Here is a 27,798-nt window from a genome sequence, read left to right as displayed (position 1 = left end):
GATTCCTTGAATTATACAGAATGGATTCGATCCCGATTCCCCGTTCAAGTGCAAAATCGATTGCGAGAGGCCGTTTGTAAGTGAAGGTCGAGAATCGATGCAAGTACACAACCCCGACAAATCGATTCCCGAAGCAGGTTCCGCATCCCGTCGCATAGCCCCGCCCGACCGGGGGACCTCGCCTAGAAGCCCATGCAGGCTTCACGCGGCTGCCGCTTGTAGGCCGCGACGAAGCCGCCGTCTCGGGGTTGTGGAGTGGAGGGGGAAGAGAAGCGATGGGGGAGGCGAGGAACGAGGAGGCGGAGAGTGCGAGCAGGCGGAGGAGGGGGAGCGGGGAGACGACGGTGCTGGCGGGGAGGTCTGACCCGTGAGTGTCTTTGCCAGTGTCGTGTGTTTAGCCGCAGCGGCCGCAGCAGCAGCAGCAGGAACCCGATGAGCTGTAAAGCTCTTTATCACTGGCGTCGGGTATAGGCGGGCGGGCCAGCGAAGTACAGCAACAAGCAGCACAACACAGACACAGCACAGACACAACACAGACACAACACAGCCACAGTACAGACACAACACAGACACCACAGACACAGCACAGACACAACACAGACACAAACACAGACACCACAGACACAGCACAGACACAGCACAGACACAACACAGACACAACACAGACACAGCACAGACACAGTAAGCAGCACAACACAGACACAGCACAGACACAACACAGACGCAGCACAGCACAGACACAACACAGACACAACACAGACACAGTAAGCAGCACAACACAGACACAACACAGACACAACATAGACACAGCACAGACACAACACAGACACAACACAGACACAGCACAGACACAATACAGACACAGCACAGACACAACACAGACACAACACAGACACAGCACAGACACAGTAAGCAGCACAACACAGACACCACAGACACAACACAGACACCACAGACACAACACAGACACAACACAGACACAGACACAACACAGACACAGCACAGACAGCACAGACACAACACAGACACAACACAGACACAGAGTACAGCACAACACAGACACAGCACAGACAACACAGACACAGCACAGACAACACAGACACAACACAGACACAGCACAGACACAGCAAGCAGCACAACACAGACAGATCGCGTAAATATGTGTCGTCAAACCCGCCACCACCCGACACAGCCAACTAGTAAAGCTTGTCACGTAAACAGAACGTGTCATTTCGTCACTAGTGCAGCACGCCGGTTGTGTGTTGGAGAGCCAAGCCCCAACATTTACAATCTGAGTCCGACGTTTCGCCAGTAATTACAACCGGCATCACATATACATAATACGTCATTATATATATACACAGTACTGATCTTCCTCTCCGGTTCCTTACGTTTTTTCGAACAGCACGACCGCTTAAATTGTTCGGTTGTAGCCCATCCTGCACGTGTCCACATAGTGCCAGCCTCATCCGCACCACTGCCTGCATCGTTGGGTCTTCGCAACTTCTTGTCCCCTCACTTCTGCGTTGGGTCACTCTTTGTGCCCTGTTTAGATGCTGCAGCAGCAGCAGCATCCTTCTGTAGCAATATCTCATCGCTGTCAGTCTTTTTCAATGTCCGTGTGTCTCTCGCAGGCGTACAAAGCTGTACCGAACACGCACGTTCATCATCACGTAAACGCTCACAGCCGCAGTTCAATCCAAGCGGCTATACTGCTGCCTCCTTGCTGGACATTGCATCTTGACGCCAACGGAAACGCGGCGTGATCCACCAACCCCCGCTGTCTCTGGCAGCTCGGGCTCGCAGTGTGCTCGGCAGTGGTGGAACGCCCCGGAACACCGCGGCGGGAGTGAAAATGTTAACCCGGCTTCGTTCGAGAAGGAGTCAAGCATTCGTATTTATTTATTTGACTCGGAGACCCCCCCCCCCCAGACAAACTAGGAGACCGACAGGCACGCACAGAGACCCATAGATACGCACATAGACCCACAGACACGCACAGAGACCCACAGACACGCACATAGACCCACAGACACGCCCATAGACCCACAGACACAAAGATCCCCCATATAGCCTTAACAGACTGTAGGGGCAAGTGCTGTTAGCGAGCACCTATGAAGGCCGGAACGGTACACGAGGGGGTGGGTGGCCAGCACCACGCCCGACCGCCTTTGTCTCCCTAGTGGCAATGTTTAGACACCGCACCAGGTACTCATTTGAAGCTGAGTCGACCTAGGGGAGGCCCGGGACCGGTTCAGATAATCGTCACTGGTGTTGGCCGTGAGCGGGAATCGAACCCGGGTCGCCAGGTTTATAGCGCAGCGCGCTAACCGCTACACTATCGCTCCCCTTCATAGGTGCTCGCTAACAGCACTTGCCCCTACAGTCTGTTAAGGCTATATGGGGGATCTTTATCTTTGACCCACAGACACACACATAGACCCACAAACACGCACAGAGATCCACACACACATACAGAGACCCACAGAGACCCACAGACACGCACAGAGACCCACAGACACGCGCAGCGACCCACAGACACGCACGGAGACCCACAGACACGCACATAGACCCACAGACACGCGCAGGGACCCACAGACACGCACAGAGACCCACAGACACGCACATAGACCCACAGACACGCACATAGACCCACAGACACGTGCATAGACCCACAGACACGCACAGAGACCCACAGACACGCACAGAGACCCACAGACACGCGCAGCGACCCACAGACACGCACAGAGACCCACAGACACGCACATAGACCCACAGAGACCCACAGACACGCACATAGACCCACAGACACGCACAGAGACCCACAGACACACGCAGAGACCCACAGACACGCGCAGAGACCCACAGACACGCACAGAGACCCACATACACGTGCAGAGACCCACATACACGCACAGAGACCCACAGACACACACAGAGACCCACAGACACGTGCAGAGACCCACAGACACGCGCATAGACCCACAGGCACGCACAGAGGCCCACAGACACGCACACAGACCCACAGACACGCACACAGACCCACAGACACGCACAGAGACCCACAGACACGCACAGAGACCCACAGACACGCACATAGACCCACAGACACGCGCAGAGACCCACAGACACGCGCAGAGACCCACAGACACGTACAGAGACCCACAGACACGCACAGAGACCCACAGACACGTGCAGAGACCACAGACACGCACATAGACCCACAGACACGCGCAGAGACCCACAGACATGCACATAGACCCAAAAACACGCACATAGACCCACAGACACGCACAGAGACCCACAGACACGCGCAGAGACCCACAGACACGCACAGAGACCCACATACACGCGCAGAGACCCACAGACACGCACAGAGACCCACAGACACACACAGAGACCCACAGACACACACAGAGACCCACAGACACACACAGAGACCCACAGACACACACAGAGACCCACAGACACACACAGAGACCCACAGACACGTGCAGAGACCCACAGACACGCACAGAGACCCACAGACACACACAGAGACCCACAGACACACACAGAGACCCACAGACACACACAGAGACCCACAGACACACACAGAGACCCACAGACACGTGCAGAGACCCACAGCTACGCAGAGACCCACAGACACACAAAGACCCACAGACACACACAGAGACCCACAGACACGTGCATAGACCCACAGACACGCGCATAGACCCACAGACACGCGCAGAGACCCACAGACACGCACAGAGACCCACAGACACAAACAGAGACCCACAGACACGCACATAGACCCACAGACACGTTCAGAGACCCACAGACACGCGCATAGACCCACAGGCACGCACAGAGGCCCACAGACACGCACACAGACCCACAGACACGCACAGAGACCCACAGACATGCACAGAGACCCACAGACACGCACATAGACCCACAGACACGCGCAGAGACCCACAGACACGCGCAGAGACCCACATACACGTACAGAGACCCGCAGACACGCACAGAGACCCACAGACACGTGCAGAGACCCACAGACACGCACATAGACCCACAGACACGCGCAGAGACCCACAGACACGCACAGAGACCCACAGACACGCACAGAGACCCACAGACACGCACAGAGACCCACAGACACGCACAGAGACCCACAGACACACACAGAGACCCACAGACACGCGCAGAGACCCACAGACACACACAGAGACCCACAGACACGTGCAGAGACCCACAGACACGCACAGAGACCCACAGACACGCACATAGACCCACAGACACGCACATAGACCCACAGACACGCACAGAGACCCACAGACACGCACAGAGACCCACAGACACGCGCAGAGACCCACAGACACGCACAGAGACCCACAGACACACACAGAGACCCACAGACACGCACAGAGACCCACAGACACAGCACAGACACAGCACAGACACAGCAAGCAGCACAACACAGACAGATCGCGTAAATATGTGTCGTTAAACCCGCCACCACCCGACACAGCCAACTAATAAAGCTTGTCACGTAAACAGAACGTGTCATTTCGTCACTAGTACAGCACGCCGGTTGTGTGTTGGAGAGCCAAGCCCCAACATTTACAATCTGAGTCCGACGTTTCGCCAGTAATTACAACCGGCATCACATATACATGATAAGTCATTATATATATACGCAGTACTGATCTTCCTCTCCGGTTCCTTACGTTTTTTCGAACAGCACGACCGCTTAAATTGTTCGGTTGTTGCCCATCCTGCACGTGTCCACATAGTGCCAGCCTCATCCGCACCACTGCCTGCATCGTTGGGTCTTCGCAACTTCTTGTCCCCTCACTTCTGCGTTGGGTCACTCTTTGTGCCCTGTTTAGATGCTGCAGCAGCAGCAGCATCCTTCTGTAGCAATAGCTCATCGCTGTCAGTCTTTTTCAATGTCCGTGTGTCTCTCGCAGGCGTACAAAGCCGTACCGAACACGCACGTTCATCATCACGTAAACGCTCACAGCCGCAGTTCAATCCAAGCGTCTATACTGCTGCCTCCTTGCTGGACATTGCATCTTGACGCCAACGGAAACGCGGCGTGATCCACCAACCCCCGCCGTCTCTGGCAGCTCGGGCTCGCAGTGTGCTCGGCAGTGGTGGAACGCCCCGGAACACCGCGGCGGGAGTGAAAATGTTAACCCGGCTTCGTTCCAGAAGGAGTCAAGGATTCATATTTATTTATTTGACTCGGAGACCCCCCCCCCCAGACAAACTAGGAGACCGACAGGCACGCACAGAGACCCATAGATACGCACATAGACCCACAGACACGCACAGAGACCCACAGACACGCACATAGACCCACAGACACGCCCATAGACCCACAGACACACATAGACCCACAAACACGCACAGAGATCCACACACACATACAGAGACCCACAGACACGCACAGAGACCCACAGACACGCACAGAGACCCACAGACACGCGCAGCGACCCACAGACACGCACAGAGACCCACAGACACGCACATAGACCCACAGACACGCACATAGACCCACAGACACGCGCAGGGACCCACAGACACGCACAGAGACCCACAGACACGCACATAGACCCACAGACACGCACATAGACCCACAGACACGCACATAGACCCACAGACACGCACAGACACGCACATAGACCCACAGACACGCACATAGACCCACAGACACGCACAGAGACCCACAGACACACACAGAGACCCACAGACACGTGCAGAGACCCACAGACACCACGCACAGAGACCCACAGACACGCCCATAGACGCACAAACACGTGCAGAGACCCACAGACACGCACATAGACCCACAGACACGCGCAGAGACCCACAGACACGCACAGAGACCCACAGACACGCACAGAGACCCACAGACAAGCACAGAGACCCACAGACACGCGCATAGACCCACAGACACGTGCAGAGACCCACAGACACGCAGAGACGCACAGACACACACAGAGACCCACAGACACGTGCAGAGACCCACAGACACCACGCACAGAGACCCACAGACACGCCCATAGACGCACAAACACGTGCAGAGACCCACAGACACGCCCATAGACCCACAGACACAAAGATCCCCCATATAGCCTTAACAGACTGTAGGGGCAAGTGCTGTTAGCGAGCACCTATGAAGGCCGGAACGGTACACGAGGGGGTGGGTGGCCAGCACCACGCCCGACCGCCTTTGTCTCCCTAGTGGCAATGTTTAGACACCGCACCAGGTACTCATTTGAGGCTGAGTCGACCTAGGGGAGGCCCGGGACCGGTTCAGATAATCGTCACTGGTGTTGGCCGTGAGCGGGAATCGAACCCGGGTCGCCAGGTTTATAGCGCAGCGCGCTAACCGCTACACTATCGCTCCCCTTCATAGGTGCTCGCTAACAGCACTTGCCCCTACAGTCTGTTAAGGCTATATGGGGGATCTTTATCTTTGACCCACAGACACACACATAGACCCACAAACACGCACAGAGATCCACACACACATACAGAGACCCACAGAGACCCACAGACACGCACAGAGACCCACAGACACGCGCAGCGACCCACAGACACGCACGGAGACCCACAGACACGCACATAGACCCACAGACACGCGCAGGGACCCACAGACACGCACAGAGACCCACAGACACGCACATAGACCCACAGACACGCACATAGACCCACAGACACGTGCATAGACCCACAGACACGCACAGAGACCCACAGACACGCACAGAGACCCACAGACACGCGCAGCGACCCACAGACACGCACAGAGACCCACAGACACGCACATAGACCCACAGAGACCCACAGACACGCACATAGACCCACAGACACGCACAGAGACCCACAGACACACGCAGAGACCCACAGACACGCGCAGAGACCCACAGACACGCACAGAGACCCACATACACGTGCAGAGACCCACATACACGCACAGAGACCCACAGACACACACAGAGACCCACAGACACGTGCAGAGACCCACAGACACGCGCATAGACCCACAGGCACGCACAGAGGCCCACAGACACGCACACAGACCCACAGACACGCACACAGACCCACAGACACGCACAGAGACCCACAGACACGCACAGAGACCCACAGACACGCACATAGACCCACAGACACGCGCAGAGACCCACAGACACGCGCAGAGACCCACAGACACGTACAGAGACCCACAGACACGCACAGAGACCCACAGACACGTGCAGAGACCACAGACACGCACATAGACCCACAGACACGCGCAGAGACCCACAGACATGCACATAGACCCAAAAACACGCACATAGACCCACAGACACGCACAGAGACCCACAGACACGCGCAGAGACCCACAGACACGCACAGAGACCCACATACACGCGCAGAGACCCACAGACACGCACAGAGACCCACAGACACACACAGAGACCCACAGACACACACAGAGACCCACAGACACACACAGAGACCCACAGACACACACAGAGACCCACAGACACACACAGAGACCCACAGACACGTGCAGAGACCCACAGACACGCACAGAGACCCACAGACACACACAGAGACCCACAGACACACACAGAGACCCACAGACACACACAGAGACCCACAGACACACACAGAGACCCACAGACACGTGCAGAGACCCACAGCTACGCAGAGACCCACAGACACACAAAGACCCACAGACACACACAGAGACCCACAGACACGTGCATAGACCCACAGACACGCGCATAGACCCACAGACACGCGCAGAGACCCACAGACACGCACAGAGACCCACAGACACAAACAGAGACCCACAGACACGCACATAGACCCACAGACACGTTCAGAGACCCACAGACACGCGCATAGACCCACAGGCACGCACAGAGGCCCACAGACACGCACACAGACCCACAGACACGCACAGAGACCCACAGACATGCACAGAGACCCACAGACACGCACATAGACCCACAGACACGCGCAGAGACCCACAGACACGCGCAGAGACCCACATACACGTACAGAGACCCGCAGACACGCACAGAGACCCACAGACACGTGCAGAGACCCACAGACACGCACATAGACCCACAGACACGCGCAGAGACCCACAGACACGCACAGAGACCCACAGACACGCACAGAGACCCACAGACACGCACAGAGACCCACAGACACGCACAGAGACCCACAGACACACACAGAGACCCACAGACACGCGCAGAGACCCACAGACACACACAGAGACCCACAGACACGTGCAGAGACCCACAGACACGCACAGAGACCCACAGACACGCACATAGACCCACAGACACGCACATAGACCCACAGACACGCACAGAGACCCACAGACACGCACAGAGACCCACAGACACGCGCAGAGACCCACAGACACGCACAGAGACCCACAGACACACACAGAGACCCACAGACACGCACAGAGACCCACAGACACAGCACAGACACAGCACAGACACAGCAAGCAGCACAACACAGACAGATCGCGTAAATATGTGTCGTTAAACCCGCCACCACCCGACACAGCCAACTAATAAAGCTTGTCACGTAAACAGAACGTGTCATTTCGTCACTAGTACAGCACGCCGGTTGTGTGTTGGAGAGCCAAGCCCCAACATTTACAATCTGAGTCCGACGTTTCGCCAGTAATTACAACCGGCATCACATATACATGATAAGTCATTATATATATACGCAGTACTGATCTTCCTCTCCGGTTCCTTACGTTTTTTCGAACAGCACGACCGCTTAAATTGTTCGGTTGTTGCCCATCCTGCACGTGTCCACATAGTGCCAGCCTCATCCGCACCACTGCCTGCATCGTTGGGTCTTCGCAACTTCTTGTCCCCTCACTTCTGCGTTGGGTCACTCTTTGTGCCCTGTTTAGATGCTGCAGCAGCAGCAGCATCCTTCTGTAGCAATAGCTCATCGCTGTCAGTCTTTTTCAATGTCCGTGTGTCTCTCGCAGGCGTACAAAGCCGTACCGAACACGCACGTTCATCATCACGTAAACGCTCACAGCCGCAGTTCAATCCAAGCGGCTATACTGCTGCCTCCTTGCTGGACATTGCATCTTGACGCCAACGGAAACGCGGCGTGATCCACCAACCCCCGCCGTCTCTGGCAGCTCGGGCTCGCAGTGTGCTCGGCAGTGGTGGAACGCCCCGGAACACCGCGGCGGGAGTGAAAATGTTAACCCGGCTTCGTTCCAGAAGGAGTCAAGGATTCATATTTATTTATTTGACTCAGAGACCCCCCCCCCCCCCAGACAAACTAGGAGACCGACAGGCACGCACAGAGACCCATAGATACGCACATAGACCCACAGACACGCACAGAGACCCACAGACACGCACATAGACCCACAGACACACACATAGACCCACAAACACGCACAGAGATCCACACACACATACAGAGACCCACAGACACGCACAGAGACCCACAGACACGCACAGAGACCCACAGACACGCACAGAGACCCACATACACGCGCAGCGACCCACAGACACGCACATAGACCCACAGACACGCACAGAGACCCACAGACACGCACATAGACCCACAGACACGCACATAGACCCACAGACACGTGCATAGACCCACAGACACGCACAGAGACCCACAGACACGCACAGAGACCCACAGACACGCGCAGCGACCCACAGACATGCACAGAGACCCATAGACACGCACATAGACCCACAGACACGCACAGAGACCCACAGACACGCACATAGACACACAGACACGCGCATAGACCCACAGACACGCACAGAGACCCACAGACACGCACAGACCCACAGACACACACAGAGACCCACAGACACGCACAGAGACCCACAGACACGCGCAGAGACCCACAGACACACACAGATACCCACAGACACGTGCAGAGACCCACAGACACACACATAGACCCACAGACACGCGCAGACGCACAGACACGCACATAGACCCACAGACACACACATAGACCCACAGACACACACAGAGACCCACAGACACGCGCAGAGACCCACAGACACGCACAGAGACCCACATACACGTGCAGAGACCCACAGACACGCACAGAGACCCACAGACACACACAGAGACCCACAGACACGTGCAGAGACCCACAGACACGCACAGAGACCCACAGACACACACAGAGACCCACAGACACGCACAGACACGCACATAGACCCACAGACACGTGCAGAGACCCACAGACACGCACAGAGACCCACAGACACGCACATAGACCCACAGACACGCACAGAGACCCACAGACACGTACAGAGACCCACAGACACGCGCAGAGACCCACAGACACGCGCAGAGACCCACAGACACGCACATATACCCACAGACACGTGCAGAGACCCACAGACACGCACAGAGACCCACAGACACGCGCAGAGACCCACAGACACGCCCATAGACCGACAGACACACACATAGACCCACAAACACGTGCAGAGACCCACAGACACGCACAGAGACCCACAGACATGCACAGAGACCCACAGACACGCACAGAGACCCACACACACGCACATAGACCCACAGACACGCGCAGAGACCCACAGACACGCGCAGAGACCCACAGACACGTACAGAGACCCACAGACACATGCAGAGACCCACAGACACGCACATAGACCCACAGACACGCGCAGAGACCCACAGACACGCACAGAGACCCACAGACACACGCAGAGACCCACAGACACGTGCAGAGACCCACAGACACGCACAGAGACCCACAGACACGCACAGAGACCCACGGACACGCACAGAGACCCACAGACACGCACAGAGACCCACATACACACACAGAGACCCACAGACACGCGCAGAGACCCACAGACACACACAGAGACCCACAGACACGCGCAGCGACCCACAGACACGCACAGAGACCCACAGACACGCCCATAGACCCACAGACACACACAGAGACCCACAGACACGCACAGAGACCCACAGACACGCACATAGACCCACAGACACGCGCAGAGACCCACAGACACACACAGAGACCCACAGACACACACAGAGACCCACAGACACGTACAGAGACCCACAGATACGCACAGAGACCCACAGACACGTGCAGAGACCCACAGACACGCACATAGACCCACAGACACGCGCAGAGACCCGCAGACACGTACAGAGACCCACAGACACGCACATAGACCCACAGACACGCGCAGAGACCCACAGACACGCACAGAGACCCACAGACACGCACATAGACCCACAGACACGTGCAGAGACCTACAGACACGCACAGAGACCCACAGACACGCACAGAGACCCACAGACACGCACATAGACCCACAGACACGTGCAAAGACCCACAGACACGCACAGAGACCCACAGACACGCACATAGACCCACAGACACGCACAGAGACCCACAGACACACGCAGAGACCCACAGACACACACAGAGACCCACAGACACACACAGAGACCCACAGACACACGCAGAGACCCACATACACGCACATAGACCCACAGACACGCACATAGACCCACAGACACGTGCAGAGACCCACAGACACACGCAGAGACCCACAGACACGTGCAGAGACCCACAGACACGCACATAGTCCCACAGACACGTGCAGAGACCCACAGACACACACAGAGACCCACAGACACGCACAGAGACCCACAGACACGCACAGAGACCCACAGACACGTACAGAGACCCGCAGACACGTGCAGAGACCCACAGACACGCACAGAGACCCACAGACACACACAGAGACCCACAGACACGCAGAGACCCACAGACACACACATAGACCCACAGACACGCACATAGACCCACAGACACGTGCAGAGACCCACAGATACACACAGAGAGCCACAGACACACGCAGAGACCCACAGACACACACAGAGACCCACAGACACGTGCAGAGACCCACAGACACGCACAGAGACCCACAGACACGCACAGAGACCCATAGATACGCACAGAGACCCACAGACACGCGCAGAGACCCACAGACACGCGCAGAGACCCACAGACACGTGCAGAGACCCACAGACACGTGTAGAGACCCACAGACACGCGCAGAGACCCACAGACACGCACAGAGACCCACAGACATGCCCAGAGACCCACAGACACACGCAGAGACCCACAGACACGCACAGAGACCCACAGACACACACAGAGACCCACAGACACGCACAGAGACCCACAGACACACACAGAGACCCACAGACACGCACAGAGACCCACAGACACGCACAGAGACCCACAGACACGTGCAGAGACCCACAGACACGCACAGAGACCCACAGACACACACAGAGACCCACAGACACGCACAGAGACCCACAGACACACACAGAGACCCACAGACACGCAGAGACCCACAGACACACACAGAGACCCACAGACACGCAGAGACCCACAGACACACACAGAGACCCACAGACACGCAGAGACCCACAGACACGCACAGAGACCCACAGACACGTGTAGAGACCCACAGACACGCACAGAGACCCACAGACACACACAGAGACCCACAGACACGCACAGAGACCCACAGACACACACAGAGACCCACAGACACGCACAGAGACCCACAGACACGCACAGAGACCCACAGACACGCACAGAGACCCACAGACACGTGCAGGCCAGAGCTGTCCCGAGGGTACTGGGAATTGGGGCGACCGCCCCGAGCCCCGCACTTTGGTAGAGGGGTGGGGCGGTGGGGGGGGGGTGGAGGGGGGTGGTGGGGGTGTGGGGGGGTTGGGGGGGGTGGAGGGGGTGGTGGGGGTGGAGGGGAGGGGTGGTGGGGGTGGAGGGGAGGGGTGGTGGGGGTGGAGGGGAGGGGTGGTGGGGGTGGAGGGGAGGGGTGCTTCGACGTTTCAAGTCGTCGGCGGGCCCACAGTGGGATTTGCCCCACGCCCAGCAACCCCCCCCCCCCCCCATAGACACCCCTGGTCATTCCATAAAGACCGGGGAGACAAAGGCGGCCGGGCGTGGTGCTGGCCACCTGCCCCCTCGTGTCCCGTGCCAGCCTTCATAGGTGCTACTCACTAACGTGCACTTGCTCCTACAGTGTGCTAAGGCTATACGGGGGGTTTTTGTCTTTGTGTGTGAATGTGTGAATGAACTTTGTGTGTGAATGTGTGAATGAACTTTGTGTGTGAATGTGTGTGAGCAGGTATGGTGGGTTGACGATCCTCATCAGTTCCACAGACACCACCGATGTGGAGACATTCAGAAACCAACTGAAAGGTTTCTGCTTCTGCTTCTTCCACATTCCTGTGACCAAGGCCATGCGCATTCCTTCATTTGTACACCACGATAGGCATGCGCAACATTTAAACAAGACGTGTGTGTGTGGTTGTGGTTGATGTGCCCATTTATTTTGTGGTATTTTGTTATTGTGTTAGCGTTATGGATATTGTTAAGGGTAGTATTGTTGATAAGGGTTAGGATTATTGTGAGCACTAGTGAAAGGGTTATCATTAGGGTTACTCAATGGGTAGACATGTGAGTCTATGAGTCTCTGTGTGAGTCTATGAGTCTCTGTGTGAGTCTATGGGTTTCTGTGTGAGTCTATGGGTTTCTGTGTGAGTCTGTGGGTCTCTATAGGAGTACGTGGGTTTCTATGCGAGTCTACGGGTCTCTCTGAGTCTATGGGTCTCTCTGAGTCTATGGGTCTCTGAGTCTATGGGTCTCTCTGAGTCTATGGGTCTCTCTGAGTCTATGGGTCTCTCTGAGTCTATGGGTCTCTCTGAGTCTGTGGGTCTCTGAGTCTATGGGTCTCTGAGTCTGTGGGTCTCTCTGAGTCTATGGGTCTCTCTGAGTCTATGGGTCTCTGAGTCTGTGGGTCTCTCTGAGTCTGTGGGTCTCTTTGAGTCTATGGGTGTGTGTATGTGGGTCTCTGTGTGAGTCTGTGGGTCTCTATAGGAGTATGTGGGTTTCTATGTGAGTCTGGGTCTCTATAGGAGTCTGTGGGTCTCTCTGAGTCTGTGGGTCTCTCTGAGTCTATGGGTCTCTCTGAGTCTATGGGTGTGTGTATGTGGGTCTCTGTGTGAGTATGTGGGTTTCTATGTGAGTCTGTGGGTCTCTGTGCGAATCTATGGGTCTCTGTATGAGTCTATGGGTCTCTGTGTGATTCTATGGGTCTCTGTGTGAGTATATGGGTTTCTGTGTGAGTCTGTGGGTCTCTAGGAGTACGTGGGTTTCTATGTGAGTCTGTGGGTCTCTGTGTTAGTCTATGGGTCTCTGTATGAGTCTATGGGTCTCTGTGTGATTCTATGGGTCTCTGTGTGAGTCTTAGAGCAGATGGTGGAGGTCTCGGTTTCTCTCCTGTCCATCATCTATGGGATCTGGTGGAGGATAGTGAGCGAGGGTAGCGATATGTGGTGGTAGTGGTGATGGTGGTGGTGGTGGCGGCAGCGGCAGTGGCGGTGATGGTTCCATCAACGATGACGTCTTGATCCCGACCGTCACGTTTAACATCGTATCGTACCGTGACGAATTATAGTGCCAACCTCCTGTGAATGGTGCCACAGACTCGCTGTTCGTGTGGACCCTGGAGGGCGTGCGTGGCCTCTGGCTCTGCCTTCCCATCGAGCGTGCAGACCTCGTCCCCGTCGCCGTCAAGGTAAGCGGACATTCCACGCTCCCGTGACGAGTGCCGGGAATATCTCCCCCGTAGCGCGACAGCACTTGTTCACCTCCCCTCTGCCGTGGATGATGCTACCCAGAAAAATCGGCCACAAAGAAGGGCTGCTGTCTCTGGTGTGTTAGGCTAAATCAGTTTCAAAGACATTATCAGAGCGTGTTCACCACAAGTACCGTGTGTGGTTAAAGCAGTCACTTGATTCCTTGCAAAATGTTTCTATTTGGTGTTTGAACATCTTAACACAACTCTTGGTTTATTGCCAGAAAGGGTAAAACCAAAATATTGTTTTTCATACTTTGATCCTGGCAAAAAAGGTCACATGGTATGGATGCTACCCTGTTTATCCACCCACCCCCTCGCTTGCCGTGCCGGTCTTCATAGGTGTTACTCGCTCACGGCACTTGCCCCAGCGGTCTGTAGAGGCTACACAGGGGACCTTTGTCTTTGTGTGGGCGCAGTGTGGGTTCGTCTACCATCACGCGCTGCCCTCCTACTGCATGCTGACCGCATGGCTGCCCCGAGACTCAACCAGCACCATCCCCGCGTACGCCTCTCACTATGTGGGTGAGTGTGGGTGAGTGTGGGTGAGTGTGGGTGAGCAAGTGTGGGTGAGCAAGTGTGGGTGAGCAAGTGTGGGTGAGCAAGTGTGGGTGAGTGTGAGCGAGTGTGGGCGAGCGTGGGTGAGCGTGGGTGAGTGTGGGTGAGTGTGGGTGAGCGTGGGTGAGCGTGGGTGAACGTGGGTGAGTGTGGGTGAGCGTGGGTGAGCAAGTGTGGGTGAGTGTGTGTGAGTGTAGGTGAGCAAGTGTGGGTGAGCAAGTGTGGGTGAGCAAGTGTGCGTGAGTGTGGGTGAGCGTGGGTGAGTGTGGGTGAGCGTGGGTGAGCAAGTGTGGGTGAGCTTGGGTGAGCTTGGGTGAGCGTGGGTGAGCGTGGGTGAGTGTGGTGGAGCGGAGTGGAGCATGGTGGAGTAGGGGTGACGTGCATCGCAGCCCGCTCATGATGGTGCTGGTGATGATGATGTAGGGGTTGGGGGGCTCGTGGTGAGTGATGATGGTGGTGGTGATGATGATGTAGGAGTTGGAGGCGTCGTGGTGAGTGATGATGGTGGTGATGTTGATGTTGGTGTAGGAGTTGGAGGTGTCGTGGTGAGTGATGATGTTGATGATGTTGATGTTGATGTAGGAGTTGGAGGTGTCGTGGTGCGTGATGATGGTGATGATGTTGATGGTGATATAGGAGTTGGGGGGCTCGTTGTGAGTGATGATGTTGATGATGTTGATGGTGATGTAGGAGTTGGAGGCGTCGTGGTGAGTGATGATGGTGATGTTGATGTTGGTGTAGGAGTTGGAGGTGTCGTGGTGAGTGATGATGGTGATGATGTTGATATTGGTGTAGGAGTTGGAGGCCTCGTGGTGAGTGATGATGGTGGTGATGTTGATGGTGGTGTAGGAGTTGGAGGCGTCATGGTGAGTGATGATGGTGGTGATGTTGATGGTGATATAGGAGTTGGAGGTGTCGTGGTGAGTGATGATGGTGGTGATGTTGATGGTGGTGTAGGAGTTGGAGGCCTCGTGGTGAGTGATGATGGTGGTGATGTTGATGGTGGTGTAGGAGTTGGAGGCCTCGTGGTGAGTGATGATGGTGGTGATGTTGATGTTGGTGTAGGAGTTGGAGGCCTCGTGGTGAGTGATGATGGTGGTGATGTTGATGGTGATGTAGGAGTTGGAGGCCTCGTGGTGAGTGATGATGGTGGTGATGTTGATGGTGGTGTAGGAGTTGGAGGCCTCGTGGTGAGTGATGATGGTGGTGATGTTGATGTTGGTGTAGGAGTTGGAGGCCTCGTGGTGAGTGATGATGGTGGTGATGTTGATGGTGATGTAGGAGTTGGAGGCCTCGTGGTGAGTGATGATGGTGGTGATGTTGATGGTGGTGTAGGAGTTGGAGGCATCGTGGTGAGTGATGATGGTGGTGATGTTGATGATGATGTAGGAGTTGGAGGCCTCGTGGTGAGTGATGATGGTGGTGATGTTGATGTTGGTGTAGGAGTTGGAGGTGTCGTGGTGAGTGATGATGTTGATGATGTTGATGGTGATGTAGGAGTTGGAGGTGTCGTGGTGAGTGATGATGTTGATGATGTTGATGGTGATGTAGGAGTTGGGAGGCGTCATGGTGAGTGATGATGGTGGTGATGTTGATGGTGGTGTAGGAGTTGGAGGCCTCGTGGTGAGTGATGATGGTGGTGATGTTGATGGTGGTGTAGGAGTTGGAGGCATCGTGGTGAGTGATGATGGTGGTGATGTCGATGTTGGTGTAGGAGTTGGAGGCCTCGTGGTGAGTGAAGAGGGCCTCGTTCTGCTCATTCAGGAGAAGTTTGCCAAGGGCCACGGCTGCTGGAAGCTCCCGGGAGGTCACGTGGAACCCGGTGGGGTCATACACAGTACAGTACAACGCCCCTGCGTACAACGTGCCGACGATGTGAACCCAACGACCCGATATTTATCGCCAAAATCAAACGTTATCTGGTGATGCTGCGGCTGCTACGGTGTCGGTGGGGCACAAACAACGACTGAACACCTTAGTCAAGAACGCTTTGCGGCCTTAAAATAAAAAGATATATCGTGGGCGACGTTTCGGGCAATGCCCCTCCTTCATAGCACGTATACATAAATGTCGCTTATTATATATTTTTCCTTTTTAGGACAAGACAAAGACCCCCGTATAGCCTGAACAGACTTTTGGGGCAAGTGCTGTTAGCGATAAGCAGCGCCTATGACGGCCGGCACGGCACACGAAAGGGGGTGGGTGGCCAGCACCACGCCCGGCCACCTTTGTCTCCCCAGTGGCGATGTTTACTACACACCCCACCAGGTTCTCATTTGAGGCCGAGTCGACCTAGGGGAGGCCCAGGATCAGTTTAGAAAATTGTCACCGGTGTTGGTGGCCGTGAGCGGGAATCGAACTCGGGTCGCCGGGTTCGCAGCGCTAACCACGACACTACCACTTTTAAGGGCACACACCCCACACATACACACCCCACACACACACACCCCACACACACACACCCACACCCCACACATACACACCCCACACACACACACCCCACACACACACACCCACACCCCACACATACACACCCCACACACACACACCCCACACACACACCCCACACATACACACCCCACACACACACACTCCACACACTTACACTCCACACACGCACCCCACACACCCCACACACACACACCATACACTCCACACCCCACACACACACACACCCCACACACACACACCCCACACACACACACCCCACACACACACACTCCACACACTTACACTCCACACACGCACCCCACACACCACACACACACACCCCACACACACACACCCCACACACACACACCCCACACACACACTCCACACACATACACTCCACACACGCACCCCACACATCACACATACACCTCACACACCACACATACACCCCACACAGTTATCGACGATTGCATTGAGTTGGATTCTAGTCACTAAAACACTGAGGAACGTGTTGAGTGTTTTGTTGTCTGTATGTCTGTATGTTGCGCTTCTTTCACACCGTACGTATCCAACCGTGCTAATGGGAGGTGCTGGGAAATTACAACGAGCTAAACACAAAAAGCGGTTCTAAAGAAAAGAGTTTTTAATCTGGATTATTTAAAAAGTACACATAGCTTCAGTGGCTTCCTTACATCGGAAGGAGGAGCGTTCCAGAAGGCCGCAGAAGCGCACCTGAAAGCGCCGCGCGACGGTGCGGTGACCGCCGTCTTTATCTGACGGCCGAGCCAAACGCCGCGGCGATGACGAGCGGCGTGACGGTGTACGCCCCCTGGCGAGAACGATGATCCAAAAAAACATTCCTGCGGAGGGAGGAGCTGGTAGGAACGTTGGGTTGCTCGGTCAATGGCCAGGGTCAACGGCGGCACCACGTGGCGCATTCCACAAATATGCCCGACTGTGAGGGCGGGCACAAGCCGGCGTGAGTAGGTGAAACGTTGAGTTTTATAAGGGCACCACGGGGTGACCAGCCCCTCCCCACCCTCCCCTTCCCACCCAGCCCCTCCCCACCCAGCCCCTCACTACCCTGCCCTCTCCACCCAGCCCCACCCCTCCCACGTGGACAGACATCCACAGACATACACAATTAATCCCCTGCCTGCTGTGAATTAATCCCGGTTGGGCTTCCAGTCCACTACGTTTCCTACTACCAGTATAACGTTTACAAAACCACCCCCTCCCCCCTCGCCGCCCCCGGTGGGAGCCAGGGGAGGACCTGGGCGAGGCGGTGTGCCGCGAGGTGCGGGAGGAGACGGGCGTGAGCGTGCGCTTCCGCTCGGTGCTCGCGCTCCGACACATGCACCGCTACAGCTTCGGCTCGTCCGACCTCTACTTCGTGTGCCTGGCGCGGCCGCTCACGCGGCGGCTCCAGCCATGCCCCACCGAGATACACGCCTGCACATGGGTCCCGGTAAGCGTGCGAGTTTGTGCGTGTGGGTTTGTGATGGTGCGGGTTTGTGATGGTGTGTGTGGGTTTGTGATGGTGCGAGTTTGTGCGTGTGGGTTTGTGATGGTGTGAGTTTGTGCGTGTGGGTTTGTGATGGTGCGGGTTTGTGCGTGTGGGTTTGTGATGGTGTGGGTTTGTGTGTGTGGGTTTGTGATGGTGCGGGTTTGTGCGTGTGGGTTTGTGATGGTGCGAGTTTGTGTGTGTGGGTTTGTGATGGTGCGAGTTTGTGCGTGTGGGTTTGTGATGGTGCGGGTTTGTGTGTGTGGGTTTGTGATGGTGCGAGTTTGTGTGTGTGGGTTTGTGATGGTGCGAGTTTGTGCGTGTGGGTTTGTGATGGTGTGTGTGGGTTTGTGATGGTGCGAGTTTGTGTGTGTGGGTTTGTGATGGTGCGAGTTTGTGAGTGTGGGTTTGTGATGGTGTGAGTTTGTGTGTGTGGGTTTGTGATGGTGCGAGTTTGTGTGTGTGGGTTTGTGATGGTGCGAGTTTGTGCGTGTGGGTTTGTGATGGTGTGTGTGGGTTTGTGATGGTGCGAGTTTGTGTGTGTGGGTTTGTGATGGTGCGAGTTTGTGAGTGTGGGTTTGTGATGGTGCGAGTTTGTGAGTGTGGGTTTGTGATGGTGCGAGTTTGTGCGTGTGGGTTTGTGATGGTGCGTGTGGGTTTGTGATGGTGCGAGTTTGTGCGTGTGGGTTTGTGATGGTGCGAGTTTGTGCGTGTGGGTTTGTGATGGCGCGAGTTTGTGCGTGTGGGTTTGTGATGGTGCGGGTTTGTGTGTGTGGGTTTGTGATGGTGCGAGTTTGTGCGTGTGGGTTTGTGATGGTGCGAGTTTGTGCGTGTGGGTTTGTGATGGTGCGAGTTTGTGCGTGTGGGTTTGTGATGGTGCGAGTTTGTGTGTGTGGGTTTGTGATGGTGCGGGTTTGTGTGTGTGGGTTTGTGATGGTGCGGGTTTGTGTGTGTGGGTTTGTGATGGTGCGAGTTTGTGTGTGTGGGTTTGTGATGGTGCGAGTTTGTGTGTGTGGGTTTGTGATGGTGCGAGTTTGTGTGTATGTCTAATGGGGTGTGTTTGTGTTTGTATGGGTATGTGTGTAATGGTGTGAGTTTGTGTGTATGTCTAATGGCGTGTGTTTATGTTTGTATGGGTTTGTGTGTTATTGTGTGAGTTTGTGTGTATGTCTAATGGGGTGTGTTTGTGTGTAATGGTGTGTGTGTTATTGTGTGAGTTTGTGTGTATGTAATGGGGTGTGTGTTTATGTTGTATGAGTTTGTGTGTCATGGTGTGAGTTTGTGTGTATGTCTAATGGGGTGTGTGTTTATGTTTGTATGGGTTTGTGTGTTATTGTGTGAGTTTGTGTGTATGTCTAATGGGGTGTGTGTTTATGTTTGTATGGGTATGTGTGTTATTGTGTGAGTTTGTGTGTATGTCTAATGGCGTGTGTTTGTGTGTAATGGTGTGTGTGCATGTTGCCGTGGTTCGTGTACTGCGCTATGTATGTATGTGTGTTTCACTTCTTTCGCACCGTACGTAGCCAACCATGCTACGAAGCCGGCAAACCGAGTTTGTATTCCTGCTCATGGCCACCAGCACCCGAGACGATTATCTTAACCGGTCCTGGGCCTCCCCTAGGTCGACTCAGCCTCAAATGAGTAACCTGGTGTGGTGTTTAGTAAACATCGCCACTGGGGAGACAAAGGCGGCCGGGCCTGGTGGTGCTGACCACCCACCCCCTCGCGCACCTTGCCAGCCTCCGTAGGCGCCGCAACTCGCGAGCGGCACTTGGCCGCACCAACCTGTGTAGGCTACGCGGGGGACCTTTGTCTGCGCGTGTAGGTGGGCGAGCTGCCTTCCTTCATCTCCTCGTCGTCGTCGTCCGCATTCCACTGCTGGCTCGTCCGCGTCTGTCTCGACGCCCTCTCCTCGGGTCTCGTCATCCGCCCTCTCGACAGGGAGGCGAGCCCCACCTCGTCGTCCGCCCTCGTCTACACGGCGACGGGCGGAGACCCCCGCCGCACAGGGGTCCCCGCGGACCCCGCCGGAGAGAGACCCGACGACACCGATGCGGCAGGGTCCCCGAGAAATGCGAATACCGGGTCCCTGGGAGACAACAATAGAGGGAGCCCTATAGACCCCCTGCAGGGATCCCAAGATACCCCAATCGAGAGACCCCTAGAGACCCCAACACTGAGACCCCTAGAGACCCCAACACAGAGACCCCTAGAGACCCCAACACAGAGACCCCTAGAGACCCCAACACAGAGACCCCTAGAGACCCCAACACAGAGACCCCTAGAGACCCCAACGCAGAGACCCCTAGAGACCCCAACACAGAGACCCCTAGAGACCTCAACACAGAGACCCCTAGAGACCTCAACACAGAGACCCCTAGAGACCCCTAGAGACCCCAACACAGAGACCCCTAGAAACCCCTAGCCTAGAGACTCCAACACAGAGACCCTTAGAGACCCCAACACAGACACCCCTAGAGACCCCAACACAGAGACCCCTAGAGACCTCAACACAGAGACCCCTAGAGACCCCAACACAGAGACCCCTAGAGACCCCAACACAGAGACCCCAACACAGAGACCCCTAGAGACCCCAACACAGAGACCCCTAGAGACCTCAACACAGACCCCTAGAGACCCCAACACAGAGACCCCTAGAGACCTCAACACAGAGACCCCTAGAGACCCCAACACAGAGACCCCTAGAGACCCCTAGAGACCTCAACACAGAGACCCCTAGAGACCCCAACACAGAGACCCCTAGAGACCCCAACACAGAGACCCCTAGAGACCCCTAGAGACCCCAACACAGACCCCTAGAGACCCCAACACAGAGACCCCTAGAGACCCCAACACAGAGACCCCTAGAGACCCCAACACAGAGACCCCTAGAGACCCCAACACAGAGACCCCTAGAGACCCCAACACAGAGACCCCTAGAGACCCCAACACAGAGACCCCTATAGACCCCAACACAGAGACCCCTAGAGACCCCAACACAGAGACCCCTAGAGACCCCAACACAGAGACCCCTAGAGATCCCAACACAGAGACCCCTAGAGACCCCAACACAGAGACCCCTAGAGACCCCAACACAGAGACCCCTAGAGACCTCAACACAGAGACCCCTAGAGACCCCAACACAGAGACCCCTAGAGACCCCAACACAGAGACCCCTAGAGACCCCTAGAGACCCCTAGAGACCTCAACACAGAGACCCCTAGAGACCCCAACACAGATACCCCTAGAGACCCCAACACAGAGACTACTAGAGACCCCTAGAGACCCCAACACAGAGACCCCTAGAGACTCCAACACAGAGACCCCTAGAGACCCCAACACAGAGACCCCTAGAGACCCCAACACAGAGACCCCTAGAGACCCCAACACAGAGACCCCTAGAGACCCCAACACAGAGACCCCTAGAGACCTCAACACAGAGACCCCTAGAGACCCCTAGAGACCCCTAGAGACCCCTAGAGACCCCTAGAGACCTCAACACAGAGACCCCTAGAGGACCCCTAGAGACCCCAACACAGAGACCCCTAGAGACCCCAACACAGAGACCCCTAGAGACCCCAACACAGAGACCCCTAGAGACCCCAACACAGAGACCCCTAGAGACCTCAACACAGACCCCTAGAGACCCCTAGAGACCCCTAGAGACCTCAACACAGAGACTCCTAGAGGACCCCTAGAGACCCCAACACAGAGACCCCTAGAGACCCCAACACAGAGACCCCTAGAGACCCCAACACAGAGACCCCTAGAGACCCCAACACAGAGACCCCTAGAGACCTCAACACAGAGACCCCTAGAGACCCCTAGAGACCTCAACACAGAGACCCCTAGAGGACCCCTAGAGACCCCAACACAGAGACCCCTAGAGACCCCAATACAGAGACCCCTAGAGACCCCAACAGACCCCTAGAGACCCCTAGAGACCCCAACACAGAGACCCCTAGAGACCCCAACACAGAGACCCCTAGAGACCCCAACACAGAGACCCCTAGAGACCCCAACACAGAGACCCCTAGAGACCCCAACACAGAGACCCCTAGAGACCCCAACACAGAGACCCCTAGAGACCCCAACACAGAGACCCCTAGAGACCTCAACACAGAGACCCCTAGAGACCTCAACACAGAGACCCCTAGAGGACCCCTAGAGACCCCAACACAGAGACCCTTAGAGACCCCAATACAGAGACCCCTAGAGACCCCAACAGACCCCTAGAGACCCCAACACAGAGACCCCTAGAGACCCCTATAGACCCCAACACAGAGACCCCTAGAGACCCCTAGAGACCCCTAGAGTCCCCAACACAGAGACCCCTAGAGACCCCAACACAGAGACCCCTAGAGACCCCTAGAGACCCCAACACAGAGACCCCTAGAGACCCCTAGAGTCCCCAACACAGAGACCCCTAGAGACCCCAACACAGAGACCCTTCGAGACCCAGATCCCGAGCCCAGCTCAGACTCAGATTGCACTTTTTGCTTGATGCAAAGATTTGTGAAGTTTAATAATGTTTTAAAATATGATCTTGTACTCGGAATGACTCGATGTGACCCAGCGAGCTGAGTCGCACTTCTCAACGAGTTTAAAGAACGGATTAGATAACGGAGTCTGACATGAATGTGAGCGTGCTCACCTTAATAATGTTCGTAATTATTATTACGGTAATTTACTTTTTGGGGTAAGTGCTGTTCGGGGAGCACCTGTGAAGGCCGGCACGGCACACGAGGGGGTGGGTGGCCAGCACCACGCCCGGCCGCCTTTGTCTCCCCAGTGGCGATGTTTACTACACACCGCACCAGGTACTCATTTGAGGCTGAGTCTACCTAGGGGAGGCCCAGAACCGGTTCAGATAATCGACACTGGTGGTGGCCGTGGTGGTGGTGTTTCGGCGAATACTCCTGCAGCGTTATCCAGGGCGGCCCGCCCGACTTGAACCGCGAACAACAGCCGGAAAGTGGATACCCGGAGTTTGATTGCAGCACAGCCTCGATTAACACGCTGCTCGTAGTAGTCGTAGTAGATGCGTTCCTGAAAATAGTTTATCAAGCTTATAAATGGTGTGGTTATTGAACAGTGGTGGTGTGGTTGTGGTGACAGGCGGGCGGGTGGGAGAGGCTAAGGAGGGGGTTGGGTTAGTCCAGGGGTTCGGCTACTAAACTAACAAGAAGTTAATTTTTTGTGTCGAATTCGGTAACAACAGAACAACAACTGAGTATTTGAAGATTCCCCAACGCACTGCGGTGGTGAATACGAGAGGGTTGGGGGTCCTTGAGGAGCCACGGCACGATGCAAGTCCTCCCAAGAGCCGCGTGCGGCTCTCGCGAGACGCACGTTTCCGAGTCCCTGGCGTCGGCCGTGTCAATGCATAAACTCCACATTCCTGTGGCGGGAGCCAGTCTCGCCGGAGGCCACCCACTGATTGGCTTACCACAAAATTGTCGCTTCGAATCGATCTCGGCAGATTGGACGGCGCTTGCCCACCCCACCCTCTCGGCACTGCGAATGTAATCAGCTGTGACATGAAAGGGAAGATCGGCTGTAAATATCCCCACGCCGAGGCTGTCGGAATGCGTCCGATCTGCCCCATCTCGGTAGCGAGCAAACCCGGAGGTTGATTTTATTAGTATTACTACTACTACTACACGCTTTTATTTAACTCTGTTGTTGTACCCTCAAATCTTGTAACTCAATTTAAGCCACTTCCCAATGTGGTATCGACTGCAAACCTGGTATACTTATGTAATACCGATGACAATACTATATTCTATCATTAAAAGTAACGAAAAAATGTAACAATCTTTTGTATATGTTATGTTTTGGCTTGGTTCTCATTGTCCACGCTCAACTCACGTTGGCTGTAATTGATCACGGGGCTACTTCCTGGGCCATTACTAGTACGGTACATTTAATAAAAGCGTGTTTTTAAAAAAAAGGTTTTTTTTGATTACTTCTAAACTTTTTATTTTACCAGCCAAGGCCCTACTGAGCTTCTGTGTAACGCTTTTTCAGAAGCGCCCACCTGGCTCTCACAAACGATAGCCCAACGAAGTGGCTCCTCGTCGTCACGTGGGAATTTATAGCAGCCACCACGCACCCGTCTCTCTCCCCATAAACACGTGCAAGTGTTTATTTATACACATCCCATCAGCCGGCATTGCGGGAGTGCATCATTTCAGCTGCGGCGATTCAAAATACGCGAAAAATCCCTCCGGACCGGTTTTGACACGCAGTATCTCATCGGCGAGCCGGTGGCGGGGGGGGGTTGTGGTGTCGGAGACGGCTGACTTCGGTGTGTTTAGAGACTGGTGTGGGAGAGACAGCGTCTGTCTCGTTACTACTCAATGATGGTCGTCTCCATGATGACGACGTTGGTTGTGTCGAACCGCGTCTCACAAGGGGGGTGGGAGGGGGTCATCGGTGTCCCTGCGGCCACGGTGTGGGTAGCAAGAGAGCCGCACGGCCACGCCAACTGTTGTGCTGTACTTCTACGCGGTCCGCCTTCACCGAGCTGCACGTTGGCTGCCCGCGGTGAAGTATGGTCAAACCACCCCCCCCTCCACCACCCCCCCACACGACCGGCACAGCACCGTGTGCGTGCGGAGCCAACACCAGTCGGGGAGAGACAAGCAAACTCCAAATATACAGCAGCAGGCGTCAGGGTCGGGATGGAACCCACGACCTCCTGCATTCCAGGCGAGGGAGTCAACATTTTAAAACGTTCTATTTGACCAGGTAATGTTCACTGAGCTATATAGCTCTCTTCCAAGTGGCTACTCACGTGGAAATGTACAGCAGCCGAATCGTCTAAACACGTCGATTGTAAATGTGGAGGGGAAACGCCGAAGAACCCGGAGACAACCACGTGACCACGGGAAGACGCGTCAGGGTCAGCATGGACCTCCTGTGTACCAGGCGAGGTAGTAAACATCCCCCCAGCCACCATGGCGCACGCTTGTTTCGCCAAAGTGAGCGTGGAATATGTGGGCCAGTAGCAGCCGTGGGTGGCGCACGACGAATCGTGATTTCTCACCTCCCTGTGGCGATTTTGGGGCCCGCAGAGTCCATCGCAGAGAAATGTTCTACGAAAGATGCTCTCTCGGGATCGTTTGGAGACTCGGGGTTTTTGTTATTTTTGTGTTTGGTGTTGTTGTTCCCCCTCCCCCACCCCCCCCCCGCACCTCCGATTAGCGCGGTTAGCTGCGTACGGTGCGAAAAAAAGTTCACACACACAAACACAGCTGCTCCTTTGTGAGTCGCCACAATTCGCCTCCGACCTTGGAGGAAGCCTCCAGCAGCGTGCGTCCAGCCGAGGTGTTTGCGACTGCTCATACAGGTCCTGGTGGCTCACAGATGCGCCATCGTACAGTCGCAGTGAACAGCAAAGGGGCGCAATTTGATCCGTAGATCCCAGCGCGTGTCCTGTGTGGAAAGCCGGAAACAAAACCTGCAGGGCACACGGCCAGACGTAGGGGGTGAAGCCCAGTTCACCAACTCACCCACTCACCCACCAACTCACCTACTCACTTACTCACCCACCAACTCACCTACTCACTCACCCACCAACTCACCTACTCATCCACTCACCCACCAACTCACCTACTCATCCACTCACCCACCAACTCACCTACTCACTCACTCACCCACCAACTCACCTACTCATCCACTCACCCACCAACTCACCTACTCACTCACTCACCCACCAACTCACCTACTCACTCACCCACCAACTCACCTACTCATCCACTCACCCACCAACTCACCTACTCACTCACCCACCAACTCACCTACTCACTCACTCACCCACCAACTCACCTACTCATCCACTCACCCACCAACTCACCTACTCATCCACTCACCCACCAACTCACCTACTCACCCACTCGCTCAGAACCTGCAGGGTACACGGTCAGACCTGGGGGGTGAAGGCCAGTTCATCAACTCACCCACTCATCCACTCACCCACCAACTCACCCACTCATCCACTCACCCACCAACTCACCCACTCATCCACTCACCCACCAACTCACCCACTCATCCACTCACCCACCAACTCACCCACTCATCCACTTACCCACCAACTCACCCACTCATCCACTCACCCACCAACTCACCCACTCATCCACTCACCCACCAACTCACCCACTCATCCACTCACCCACCAACTCACTCACCCACTCACCCACCAACTCACCCACTCATCCACTCACCCACCAACTCACCTACTCACCCACTCACCCACTCGCTCAGAACCTGCAGGCTACACGGCCAGACCGCGGGGATGAAGCCCAGTTTGCTGGACATCTGTGAAAAGGCGCTTCATAGCTCATCGGATTCCTCCAGAGAGTCATCCAAACGGCGTCTTCCTGCGACGTCGACGACGTCACAGATGCGGGCGCTCTCAGCCAATGAGCGGCTGAGGGACGGGGCAGGAAAGTGGAAAGTCCCCGCGTGCCCGGGGGGCGGCGGCCTCGCGGTGCCCCCAGCGCCGCCGCCACTTGGGAGCGATTTGCGTTTGGTGGAGGGAGGTCGTAGTGG

General features: G+C 55.6%; 1 protein-coding gene and 1 long non-coding RNA gene across 5 annotated transcripts; one reads left to right on the top strand and one right to left on the bottom strand.

Moving 5' to 3' along the window:
* Positions 1 to 84: 84 nt before the first annotated feature.
* On the top strand, positions 85 to 25,059 carry LOC116955203 (uncharacterized). 2 transcript variants are annotated; one of them, XM_076052804.1, is made up of 7 exons: positions 122 to 367; positions 13,236 to 13,309; positions 14,596 to 14,687; positions 15,167 to 15,272; positions 17,020 to 17,127; positions 19,004 to 19,206; positions 21,068 to 25,059. In XM_076052804.1, the coding sequence occupies exons 1-7, from the start codon at positions 276 to 278 to the stop codon at positions 21,665 to 21,667; spliced, it is 1,275 nt and encodes a 424-aa protein (XP_075908919.1). In that variant the 5' UTR covers positions 122 to 275; the 3' UTR covers positions 21,668 to 25,059. The 2 variants fall into 2 exon arrangements, with proteins under 2 accessions (XP_075908920.1, XP_075908919.1); XM_076052805.1 differs by lacking the exons at positions 17,020 to 17,127; positions 19,004 to 19,206; positions 21,068 to 25,059 and adding an exon at positions 16,101 to 17,003 and having other exon boundaries at positions 85 to 367.
* On the bottom strand, positions 21,788 to 27,736 carry LOC142905727 (uncharacterized). Of its 3 annotated transcripts, none has more exons than XR_012929741.1 (3): positions 27,491 to 27,736; positions 21,905 to 26,707; positions 21,788 to 21,858 (listed from the first exon to the last, which is right to left on the bottom strand). It is a non-coding gene; the product is annotated as an uncharacterized LOC142905727 (long non-coding RNA). The 3 variants fall into 3 exon arrangements; XR_012929743.1 differs by having other exon boundaries at positions 21,809 to 21,858; positions 21,963 to 26,707; XR_012929742.1 differs by lacking the exon at positions 21,788 to 21,858 and having other exon boundaries at positions 21,912 to 21,962; positions 22,011 to 26,707.
* Between the last annotated feature and the right edge of the window lie 62 nt (positions 27,737 to 27,798).

Source organism: Petromyzon marinus, chromosome 58, assembly GCF_048934315.1.
Source record: "Petromyzon marinus isolate PM22_M1 ecotype Great Lakes invasive population chromosome 58, UKy_Petmar_22M1.pri1.0, whole genome shotgun sequence".
In the NCBI taxonomy this organism is placed as follows: domain Eukaryota; kingdom Metazoa; phylum Chordata; class Hyperoartia; order Petromyzontiformes; family Petromyzontidae; genus Petromyzon; species Petromyzon marinus.
The sequence above is the reverse complement of the archived record's forward strand: the minus strand, read 5'-3'. Positions and strand labels throughout refer to the sequence as shown.